We start from the raw sequence: 11,977 nt of genomic DNA on the forward strand, positions 1-11,977 counted from the left end.
AGTAGGCAATACAGTATTACATAAAATATACAGAGAAACTTCCTGTGGGGAAAAAAGCATTTCAAATCCTGTATAGTCCTACCGTATTAAAAGAAAACCTATAACGAAACACAAGAACATGAGGGTAGATTAGGGAAGTAACAAGAAGGAAAGATAAAGTAACAAAGGGACAATTTGTTAATAAGTACAATCTCAGATCTATGTAAAATCCTCCCTCTAAAACAGTTGTCTCTTCACATCTTGTCCTCTTCCAGCTGGCTCCACTTCCACCACAAATAAGTCACTTATCTTCCTTGCTAACCTCTCATTTCTACTGTACTTAGGCTGGGCCTTCACTGCTAGCTCTTTTTGGGCAGTGCTGATTTCTAAAGATCAAAAAGAAACGTTTATTTATAAATTTTACCTGCTGCAAGGGAATAACTGCACCTCACTTCCCACTCAACCCACCACGGTGGAGTTGCAATAGTTTTTAACTCACCTTCCCTTCCTGCACGTTTGTGCTCCCTGAGCTGTGGTTGATATTTTCCGATTGGGAAGAGACTGGCACGTGCTGGAGAACAGGATTTGCAGCAACTTGCACACCAGCAGGTATTAGTCCTATGTGTTGCAGCATAAAGTTGAGAGCTGAAGAGCTTGGGTTTGGGGCAGAAGTGGTACTGCTGGAATTGAGGCAGGAGTTGCTCAGCACAGGTGCAGCAGCTATGGAATTGGGTGACAGCATTATGTTCAAGGGGGTTATGTGAAAAGCAGGAATATTGACTGTTTTCAGTTCTGAGGCTGGCATTGGAATGACACCTGCAACAGAAACATCAAGTGTTGAAGGGAATTAGGACAAGCTGATCCAGCCCCCTGTGCCTGTTTCCCTGGGCACTCACCGGTGATGGGAGAGCTGTAGGCCGTGTGCTGCAGAGAACACACCCCAGACTTCTCCTTATTGGAGCACTCGGCCTTGTTGCCATGGGTGCAGTGAGTCAGAGGAATCAGATAACCAGACGGAAAAAAAGTCTGGAAAAGAAGGAGACAGCACACCTTTAGCCCAAACATGTGATAAACAAACCCCAAAACTGCAACCCTCCCTTGCCTTGTTCCTAATCTTTATCCTCCATGCCCCAGGATGCCATATCCCACTATGCCTGTACTACTTTCTGTCTGAAACACAACAGGCTCAAGGACATGCTCCTTGAATTAAAACCACACACATGTCAGCTGGCTCCATTTCCAGTTGATACTCTTAGTGGGGAACTGGAAATCCACCTGGGATTAACACAGTGCAACTTGACCAGATGGAAAAGAAACCCTGATACTGAATACTGTTTTTCCAGAAGAAACATCCTGGACCCAGTAAATCATCACATCACCTCATTCTTGGATTGTTTTTTTCCACAAAACAAATATTGGAAGACAATTTTTGCATTTACACATCCTAGTTTTGTCAGCTGAACTGTTCTTTATTCAGGTTCTCTACAGCAATCAGTCTTAACTGCAGCATACTGAATTTTAATTCAGAACACAGAATCTGAGGAAGAGAGTTTCATGTGATTCTGTTTCAAAGTATTTGATAGTAAGTATATGCAAACAAAGGATTGGGGAGGTAAGGGATCTCTACATTGCTCTCAGCTCCTTAGTGTGACCTTTGTGTCACACACTGAAAGCCTCTTTATATCCTCTTACTTGTATACTCAGTGCAGAAACAGAAACCCTACATTCCTACAAAATAAGGTTTTAAGAGCACACTAAAATGAATTCAACCAAAGACAACCTTTGAAGGTGTAGTTCATTATAGTTTCGTTTCTTTTGCAAAGACTCCAAAACTTCCAAACAAATTTTACCTCAGGAGCAGGAATGGCAAATGCCACAGGTATGTCTTGTTTTGTTTTCATTTTATCTTCATCTTCTGGAATATTTTCTTTTGTACATTGGTCACAGCAACTTGCCATGTTTTGATCTACTGTTTTGGTTTCATTCTGTCTCTCTTCCTGGACACTGTCCATTTCATGATTAGTTTGTGAGCTATTGGAAGGTGGTTTTTCATTCTTAGCGGATTCTCCCTTTGAAAAAAGTACATAAAAAAGAAAGGCAGGTGTTGTAAGGCTTAACAATCTCCATGAGAGTCCTACAATGATATTTATACATTATGAAAAATTGGAAAACAAGCTTTTTATTTCCTCCTCATTCCCAAGTTTGTGCTATAAAAATTTCTGGTCACTAGGATAGCCAGGTCCATGTTACCATCTCTTGTTTCTCCCCAGCTAGTGGATGTCTGATAGCATGTGCTGTCATAACACACCCATAACATGTGATGACTGTTTTGGCAAGCCAAATTTACAGCAGGTTTGTAATTTAGAGATGCTAAAGCAATCAGCAACTGAGGAGTGGAAAGCAATTCAACCCCAATCTCTCCATAAACACCAAGTTTATCTGAGCCTCTTATTCTCTTCATATGCTGTTCTGTTATGCCTACAACAAACCAACACTGGGTTTGGAAATATTTAGAAGGTATCAGGATTTTGGGATGTTCCCTGTCCAGTGACTTTTATACATCCACTTTCCCTCCTAACAGCTCTAAAGCCAAGAATGGATGCCTGCAAGTTTACAGAATCCTAGAATTCCAGGGACCTTGAAGATCACCTGCTTCCAACCTCGCTCTCACCCTGACCTAGTCCAGAATCATGTGTAAATAGGTAAGCTTTGACAGAGTGTTTTGTGAGTTGTTTTATTTTCACTACACCTGTACACTTTGTCTTCTTAAATACAACCCCCAGCCCCTCAAACATCAGCAGGCACAGCAAGCGAGCACCACCTCTTCAAGCCTGGTGTTATTTAAAACGCCTACACTCCCTGGCAGGCTCCTACATCACTTTGAAAATGAGTAGGTGGCAACATCACTAAGCCATAAAATGGCATTTTAAAACTAATTTAACTTACCAAAGAAGTATCAAGGCTTTCCTCATCACTTTTACGCCTTTTAATTAAATTATTCTCTGGTAATGCTTGTGATCTTTTGAGGCAGCGCTGAGATGAAGTTTCTGATTTCATTTCAGGCCTTTCTTCAGCTGCCAAGGATTTTGTAGGCTCATCAGGACCTCTCTGAGCATCCCCTTCCTCAGTGGTTATTTTATTTAATACTTTAGGATTATTACTCTTCATTCCAGTTACGTTAGCACAGGGCAGAGGCTGCAACATGAAGCCTGGGCTGTAGGTTGTCACCGTGTGGGCTTGGGAAGGGTGCAGACAGATTGCATATGAAACCCCAGACTGAGGGTGAGGTAGGATGACGGGTGACACAGAGCTGTGGCTTGCAGGGCACACCCCCAGGGGCTGGCTCAGAGCTGGCTGCTGAGAGGCTTCAGCCTTGGGGACAGCCTCAGGCGAGGACAGGGCACGTTTCACGTGCATCTCTTCTGCCGTCCTTCAGCAAAAAAAAACAGAAACAAAAAAAAATCCCATATGTGTTTTAATTCCTTCATGCAGAAGTAAATGTCCTGACAAATTATTTTCTGTAATACAAAGACTTAACATGAACTTGTACTTCTCAATCCACTAAAGAGAAGATAAACGAAAAACTAGCCTGCAATTATTCAGGGTAACTGTTTTTTGCAGGCTGTTGCCCCACTCAAACTGAGCATAACTTTAACTTGTTCTCACCTTTAAACTTGTGCAAACTTACTTGGATTGTCCTTCCAGCTGATGCTTAGTGATTGCTGGAAACTGAGCTATTGTGTTTGGGAAAACTGGTAAACTTTGATAAGTACCTGGTTGGAGGAGAAGAACAAATCAGAACTGTGAGTACATGGAATTCAAAAGTTAAAATTTAACTTTAACTTGGGGAGACTGCATTCTGTAATGTAACATACACATTTAATGAGACAACTTATCCTCACACTCAGCCCAGATTTGATTTGATCACCTGGATGTCAGCTTACATCAAACAAATTTTAAAGGCCCCAGAGAGGATCCCTAGCAAGAACATTAACATTGACAGGTAATTTTCTGGCCATTTTGTGGAATACAGAACTGCTTGGATAGTATGATCCAAAGCAGAGTTTCTACAACAAAGCAGGTTCAGAGAAGATCCAATGTTCAGAGATTCAGTGGTTCTAGACAAACAGAAGCTTTGTAGCCATTTCTAACTTTCTGAGAGTTCTTAAGATGTATTTTTTGAAAGGAGGCACCACCCACACATCTGCATATCCTGTGAGAAGAGGGTGAGCCCAAATTTGTAATGCAAGACTACACGTGATTTAAAAACAAAGAAAAAGAAGTTTCTAAAAGAAAACTAAGGAAAAGATACATACTGGCAGTTATTTTAACTGGGCTGGTTGGAGCAGACTGGATCTTCCTTCTGTCGTTCTCTATGCTCTTAACTAATTTTATTAGAGATGAATGTCGAGTGAAGTTTTGCTTTCCTTTTGAAGGAAAAAGGGCTTTTGAGCACTGCTCTTTGGAAGGGATGGATTCTGAAATAGGTGGGGCACAGGTTGTAGAAGTTGCTTCAAGTTTTGTATCTGGAAAACGAAAAAAAAGAAGAAAATACATATAATATGCAGATTCAGTAATTAAAAGCAATTATTTGAGCCTGGCTTATAATTCTGGAAATAGCAACAGCAGCAAACATGGAAATTCAAGAATCTCAATAGCTGAACATCCACTATGTGCAAACAAACACTGGTTGCTGTGCTGTTAAGAACAGTGATGTGATTAGTAAAAGGTTTTCTGCTCAGTTATTCGGTGTTTTGGTCAAAAAATTTTAGCAGAGAAAACAAAAGAACAATCATAGTATCATCAGCAGAACAAAAGAAAATGACACATACACCTACCCTGAGTATTTGGCAAGACCTCAGGTCCTGTCCACTTGAATGCTGGTTTTCTGCCTCTCTCCTCTGTAACATGAACTTTTTTGATAAGCTTAAGGCTGCTGAGAACATTTGCTATGTCATAAAGTCTTCTAATTTTGGCTGAAATAAAAGAAATAAATGTTAAGTATAGGAATTGCAATTAACAAGTTAGCATGTATCAGATAAAGAAATGTTGTAACACCCTTTAAGCAGCTAAAAGGAAAAAGCTTTAAAAAATTAAGAACAATTTTGTGGAACAGGTATTTATACAAGGAAATAACAATGTGATACAAAGTTTACATGTAAAATAGAATGACATAAATACAGCTCTAGAAGACAGTGCAAAGTTTGTGATGCTAAATATGGAAAAAAGAACTTTTTCAAAACAAGTTAATTTCTGTGCAGTGATCAGACCTACACAAATTCCCTAGTAAATATAAGTAAATGAAAAGGCACGTACACCCTGCAAATGCTTTTATTGTGAGACAGGCTCTTCTTACGGAAGAATAAAAGCAAGCAAAAAACCCAGCTGAGTGGCCACCCACCCTCTCTATGGTGCTGTGAGGCAGTGGAAAGGAAATCATGAACTGAAACCAGCAAGGATCAGTATTTGCATAGACAGAATTCCACAAAAAAAAAAAAAAAAAAAAAAAAAAAAAAAAAAAAAAAAAAAAAAAACCCAAAAATAATCCAAGCAAGCAAAGGAATCTGAGAATCAAGAAAGAGTCTAATTTTCAATGAAAGCCACAAACTATCCCTCAAAAGCAGCACATTTTAATTTATTATATGTCTACTGACCTAGAAATACCATTTCATTTGAATGGAGAGGAAGAGGAGGAAGTGTGCAGAGAACTGAGAGAAGGGTAAAAGAATGAAGAAATAATTGGCAGTTAGAGCACAGGGTTTCACTTCCCCTGACATGCAAGTTGGTCACAGGACATTTACAGAATTTCTTTAGATTTCTACCAAGTTAGTTGTGTGGCCAAAACACAGATTTTGCATGATTCTGAGGCATCTTTAGTGAAATGATGCTGAAAACTTTGACAGGCCACTTGAGGAAAGATAAATTGTTACCAACGTGGAGCCTTGTGACATTGCTTCAGGAGGGAGGATTTAATGGACTTTTCCTCTCAGGTGGGCATTATGTATCAATGACCATACAAAAAATACAAACTGCAGAAGGTGTTTAGTGAGTTTTTGGAGGCTCAGATAAATATTTGTGGCAGGAAAAACAAAACAGTATTTTTCATTACGTGAGTTAGTACTGGGATAATTCATTTAGCTTACACTTGGTGTTGTACTTACTTTTAAACTTGCTTTTATCTAAGTCTTCTAACTGATCTTCTCCAATCAGGATTTTAGCAGCAACTTCAAGGCTCACAATTTGAGGTGTTGATACAAGAAACAGCATCACAAATTTCTGACTCATCACTCGTAAGGACTTGTACTTCCTGCCATTCACTGATGCTGCAGCAGACAGGAGAAAGGATTAAAGCATTCAGTGACACACCAACTACAAACATAAAACACTGAAGAAATTTGTCAGCAATAATAATTGTAAGAATAACACAGAGGCTAGGCAGGGCCAATGCTGACTCCAGAATCATGTTTCTACATGAAAAGAAACAGATGACTGGGTGGATACCAAGTCTAAGTACAAAGAAGAGAGGGTGATGTATCCCACATACACATTTCCCATTGCCTGACAACTTGTACTCTTAAAGATATTTAACCCTTAATTAAAATTTCTTCCAGCAATCAAAGCTAAATTAATAAAACAAATTGAGTAATTTATGCTTCAAGTTTCTATAACATTTAATACTAACTTCTGGTTTCTATAACAATTCAGTGGTAATGGCAATTGGATTATATGTTGGTGTATTTGATAGTTTCACCTGATGTAAAAACAAATTACAAGAACTGAAGGAATAAGACAAGTTGAAGGAGTGCAGAGCACTTTTTCTCACCACAAACAGTTGTGGTGCCTTTGGGGCAGCACCACCTCAGTGGGGAAAAAAAAAAGAGGAAGACTAATAAATGGGTTTTTTCCAAGTTTACCGAAATTTATCATTTTAAGTACATATTATTCTTGGCATTATAGAGAATTATTACCAGCACGAAATTCCACTCCTGGGAGCTCGACAAAAGACATTTCTGACTGCTCACTTGAGCCAAAAGAACTTGCCATTTCTTCATTCCTTTCACCATCAGCATCAAACTCATGCTCGTACTCTCTTCTCTTGATCATCTGGATCTGCTGGATGTATTTGTTCTCCTCTCCCACCTTTTTGAGGGCCTGCAGGGTCTGGGGGAGGTTGTGGCGGCCGTGCCAGACGTATCTGTTCCTGGCCAGGCGGCTCACCATGTGCAGGCTCTCCAGCACGTTCACTATGTCATAGATGCGCCTGCGCTCCACGTCTGCAGAGGGAAACGGGCAGAGGGAAATGTCACCTGCAGCACACGTCCCTGCCCTTCCTCTTAATGGGCTCCTAAATAATTCCTGCCAACTCCACAGCACTAACTGAAAATGGCCCTCACCTGTTGCCCTGATTTTTAGCTTTCTGATCTTGTTTACATAATTGTACTGGAGTTTCTCAGACATTTAATGTAAACAAAAGTAAATTGTTTTCGCATTCCTCTCTGTGATGGGCTGCTGGTTTGACCGCTGGGGTCAGAGGGGTGTTCCTCTCGTCCCCCAATCCTTGATCAAATTCCAAATCCTATTTAAACCTCAAATCATAATAAACTTCATCTTTCTCTGCTCACTTCTCAACCTGATGGTGAGTGTCGTTCCTTTGAGTTGTGCTTGTGACACTCGCGGGTTTTGCCAGCAAGGAAAACTTGCTTCATATATAACAGGACTTTGCTGTTCCACAGTTATACTTGGCTTTCAGCATTCCTTAAGGAATAAAACTTAGTTGCCAGAAGAGCCATTATGTGGGTTTCAATCCAGCTTCAGAAAAAACAGAGCATTTTTAATTATTCACTGCTTTGATTTTAGATTGTGTCCTTAAGCGACCTTGGAAATTCATGGTAGGAAACTGTTTTGTAACTTCTTTTTCACATGTTATTTTATTAGCATACTCCTCTTTTCTCATTTGTCTGATAAACTCTTGGTTTTAACCAGACATTTCCTAAAAGATATGTCCTTTTGTATATATAAATACATATAAAGTATATAAAGTATAAAAAAGTAAAGTATTAAAAAAGTATAAAGTATAAAAAAATGTAAATCATACAGCTTTCAAATTTTTATAATCATTACCCATATATAAGCTGGAGAATGCTATAACTCCATAACCTCTTTATTTAAAAAAGCTTCAGCTTTATGTTAGAAATGCAAACTGTGCAGAAATCATTGGTGCAACATAAAAACCAGTGATATAAGATAAGAAAGTAAAGTTATCATCAAGAATAGAAAGCAGTTTCTTGCTTTGATGTCATGGTTGGACAGGAAGCTGTGGGCTCCATTTGAGAAATGCTAGTTCCTGCTGCAAAAATCTAACCACTAGTCTTAGGTATCATCTCTGAATCCAAAAAAAACTGCAAATGGTTATTTGTGGTATCAGCAATAATTTAAATGTTCAATATGAAACAGAATTCAGAGTTTCTCAGTTCAGTTCACTGAGCATTTTAAAAGAATTGCTCTAGAAATTAGGAGTTTAAAACTCAGTTTAAATAAATTTGAGAACAGAGGAAGCATCCTAAACCGTATGGAGCAAAATTGTACTGACAAAAATGGCAGGTGATTGGCAAATCTGCATGAAGAAACATTTAATAGGATGAACACCAACTTACGTAGCTCTTCAGTGACTTCATCAAGGCAAATGTAACTTTTCTGTGAAGGGCTGGGGTAATCAGGATATCGAGCTAAGAATTTATGACACAGTAACCCGAGACTCTTCTCTTTACGACTTGGCTGAGATTTTTCATATTCATCCCCCAACAAGTGCTCCTGCATGGGAATAAGGACAAGAGATTGTGAGGATTTTGACAATACGTAAGCACAGGTATTCAACAGCTTCATAGTGAGCACTGTCAAAGGGCCAGTGTTCTTCCTTTGTCCTCAGCAGCTGTGAAATAAAACCAGAACATGTAGCTAGTCAATATCCTTACTTATACTTAGCAAATGCTCCAAAATCAAAACTTAAAAAATAAGATGTGCTGTCAATGTATGATTTTTATACTGAATAAACAGCCTTCAGATAACTTAAAAAAAAAAAAAGAAAAAGAAAAAATAAATACAGACAACTTTTCAACATACCTGCAAACAGTGTTTTGTCTGTAGGGCCTCACTTGAACTGTCTGACAGTTGCCTTCTCTGTTCTCTGCTCCTAATCTCGGGACTGGCTGCACTAATCAGCATTTTCAGGTTGGAAGTAGGTGTCCATGGATCTGCAGGAGGGGTTTCCTTCGGTTTTGGGGGTGTGGTTAGAGGTTGACAGTCAGGCTGTCTCTCTGTCAGCACCAACTGTGAGGTAGCTGCTTGTTTCAAAGGGGTTTTCAGTACATTTTTGCATGGCTCAGAATGCTCATTTTCCTATATATCAAGAAAAAGAACAAGGGTGATATTAAAACCCAGGTGCACCACGATCCATTTATCAATAAGAGTAAAAGGGGAATAGAGCTCCAGTGCATTTTTTGGGTAGCTGCGAGTCAAGGGTTCCTTCCAGTCCTACTCTGAACCAACAGTCCCTTTCCTGACACCATTTCTGTGCCTGTAGCTTAAGGCTCGGGCCCCGTGGCATTTATTCCTCGAGTGATTTTTCCTTTTCCTTCCTCTGAGGCAAACACAGTCAGAAGGTACATTAATGCACAGCAGAGAGCTACAAATAATGGCTGAAACATGTCAGTACCCGGGAACGGGTGCGATGTTGCTTATAAACCCTTGTTGGGATAAATAGACACCAGGGAACTCTTATCCTTTATTATATAATCGCCGTAAATTTAGTATTTAGCCCGGTATTTAGTAGTCATAGTCATAGCTTGTTGGCTGACAAGCTCTGAACTTTTACAGCCAATTTTAACAAGCTCTCAGCTCTCTCAGCAAACTTGGGAGCGGAATGAGGGGTGGAATGTGATTGCCGAGACAGAACAGGAGAAGATAAAGAGGGACAGTGAAGGGAAGGGGTGCCCGGGCGGGCAGGATCAGGGACCGATCCACTTCCTTGTCGTTTCCCTCGTATTCCAGCCACCCTTCGCTTTTGGCGCCGCCACTCCGCGCATGCGCGCTGGGCCCCGCGGAGCCCTCCCAAACCGGGTCCGGGGTCTGCGGTGGTCCCGGAGCCCCCCCGGCAGAGGTGCCCGGGCTCCGGGAGGGATGGGCGGCCTGAGATCGTGAGGGAATGGGGCTCGGCCCGGCGCCGCCCGCCCCACCTCCGCGGGACCCTCTTCCCATGGCAACCTCCCTGTCACGGCACCGCACAATGTCCCGGACAGACGCGCTTTAAACTGTACCTACTCCGCCACGCACCTTCTGCCAAGGAAAAGGGGAAAAAAAAGAGGAAAGGAGAGCTAGGAAAAATAATAAGAAGAATAAGTCCACTTTACGGACTCCGTGGATAAAAGGTGGTGAGGGATGAAGTTACAGGGATTTCGCTGAGGACAGAAACTGGAGCGAAGGCAAAACGCGCTCGGTTTCTGCCATCCCGCGGTTTCTACGCGCGATCGCTCCGGCCGGAGCGGTTTCGCTGCCCGCGGGCGGGGGGCTGTCAGCGCCCCGCGGGAAGCGGCAGCTCCGGGGCTCGGCGGCTCTCGCCCACCGGAGGAATTACCTTGTCGCCGGCGCCCATCTCCCCGCCCGCCGGCCGCATTCTCCCGCCGCCTCAGGGGCCGCCTCCCGCCGCGCCGCTCCGCATCGCAGGTCCCGCCGGCTCTGCGGGGCGGGAGGAGGGAGGGAGCGCTGGCTGGGGCCCCGTGCCGGGCCGGTTCCCGCTGCCCTCCGCGGCCGCCGGGCTGGGCTGGTCCCGCCGCCTCCCGCCTCCGGCCCGGCCCGCGCGCGCCCGCCGCCCAACGGCCCCGGCCCCGCCCCGCCCCGCCCGCCGCGGCCCGGCACCGCCCATCGCCCGTCGCCCATCGCCCGCGCCTTTGAACGCGGCCGAGAGACGCTACCGCGGCGCCCTCCCGCTCCCCGGCGCTCTCGCCGCGCACCCCACGGTCCGGGGCGCCGGCGGCCCCCAGGAGCGGCGCTGCCACCGCCGCCGCCCGCGCCCGGCCGAAGCGCGGGGCCGCTCCCGGGGCCGATTTGAATTCAACGCGCGGAGCCGCCGCGGGCGGGTGGGGCGGGCGCGGCAGCCAATCAGCGACGGGCGCCGCGCCCCGCGCGGCCAATGGGAGCGCGGCGTTGCGCGGCCTCTCCCTCCTCCTCCCGCCTCCCGCTGCCGGGCGAGCGCCGGCGGGGCTCGGGCCGCGGCTTTGGCGGGTTCCCTCCCTCGCTCCCTCCCTGCCTCCCTCCCGCCCCAACGGCCGCGGGGTCGCGGGGCGGAGCGGGCGAAGGGGGGGCGCCGGGCGGTTTAGCGGAGCCCCTTTACCCGCCGCTGCCGCTGCCGCCGCCTCGCCCCGGCCCCGGCCCCGTCCCGTCAGGGGGCCGCGCAGGCTCCGCGCGCCCCTCGCGCGCCTTCCCCCGCCGCTGCGCGCGCCCCGCGCGCCCCTCACGGGGTCCCGCCCGCAGCTCCGGGCGCCCCGCGGCCGCCGCGCTCCCCCGGACACACCGCGCTTAAACACACACCGCGTTTAAATACACGCCGCGTTTGAAATACGCGCCGCGCCTTGCGTTTAAAACACACACCGCCCCTCCTCTCCGCGCCCCGGGCCCGGGCCTCCAGGCTGAGCTCCACAGCCGGGGCCGGGCCTGGGCAGCGGCTGGAGCGACTCCCCCGCTCAGCAAACAGAGGGTCAAAGGTGAGGGGCTGAGCCGGTGAGGGGCTCGCAGCTGGGTGGGAGCGCCAAGGGGGGATAGTGTCCCCCAGATAAGGGTCCCTCCCCTCCCAGCCGTCTGGTGCCGCTTATCGCTAAATCACAGAACCGACCAGGCTGGAAAAGACCAGCGAGTCCAACTTATGACCAACTATGGCCCTGGGTGCCACGTCCAGTCTTTCCTTAAACGCCTCCAGGGACAGCGAGTGTCCACCACCTCTCTGGGC

At 45.3% G+C, this 11,977-nt stretch overlaps 1 protein-coding gene and 1 long non-coding RNA gene across 3 annotated transcripts in view; one reads left to right on the top strand and one right to left on the bottom strand.

Moving 5' to 3' along the window:
* The window catches only part of LOC310910611, a 9,925-nt gene extending 7,041 nt beyond the window's left edge, over positions 1 to 2,884 (top strand). The window contains exon 3 of the long non-coding RNA XR_014590385.1: positions 2,561 to 2,884. This is a non-coding gene — a long non-coding RNA (uncharacterized lncRNA). The remainder of the gene's footprint in view (positions 1 to 2,560) is intronic.
* E2F8 (E2F transcription factor 8) overlaps positions 1 to 10,670 on the bottom strand; it is an 11,536-nt gene extending 866 nt beyond the window's left edge. Inside the window, exons 1-12 of one of the 2 annotated variants that reach the window (XM_083863454.1) lie at positions 10,610 to 10,670; positions 9,100 to 9,375; positions 8,634 to 8,790; positions 7,002 to 7,253; positions 6,141 to 6,302; positions 4,818 to 4,955; positions 4,296 to 4,505; positions 3,668 to 3,752; positions 2,926 to 3,409; positions 1,830 to 2,048; positions 876 to 1,005; positions 479 to 795 (exon numbers count right to left, since the gene is read on the bottom strand). In XM_083863454.1, coding sequence (XP_083719580.1) covers positions 479 to 795; positions 876 to 1,005; positions 1,830 to 2,048; positions 2,926 to 3,409; positions 3,668 to 3,752; positions 4,296 to 4,505; positions 4,818 to 4,955; positions 6,141 to 6,302; positions 7,002 to 7,253; positions 8,634 to 8,790; positions 9,100 to 9,375; positions 10,610 to 10,648 — 2,469 coding nt within the window. In that variant the 5' untranslated portion in view covers positions 10,649 to 10,670. Of the gene's footprint in view, positions 1 to 478; positions 796 to 875; positions 1,006 to 1,829; positions 2,049 to 2,925; positions 3,410 to 3,667; positions 3,753 to 4,295; positions 4,506 to 4,817; positions 4,956 to 6,140; positions 6,303 to 6,947; positions 7,254 to 8,633; positions 8,791 to 9,099; positions 9,376 to 10,609 lie in introns of both variants that reach the window. The other variant, XM_083863453.1, reaches the window with a different exon arrangement.
* Between the last annotated feature and the right edge of the window lie 1,307 nt (positions 10,671 to 11,977).

The sequence above is a fragment of the Zosterops lateralis genome (assembly GCF_965231275.1).
Source record: "Zosterops lateralis genome assembly, chromosome: 6".
Lineage (NCBI taxonomy): Eukaryota > Metazoa > Chordata > Aves > Passeriformes > Zosteropidae > Zosterops > Zosterops lateralis.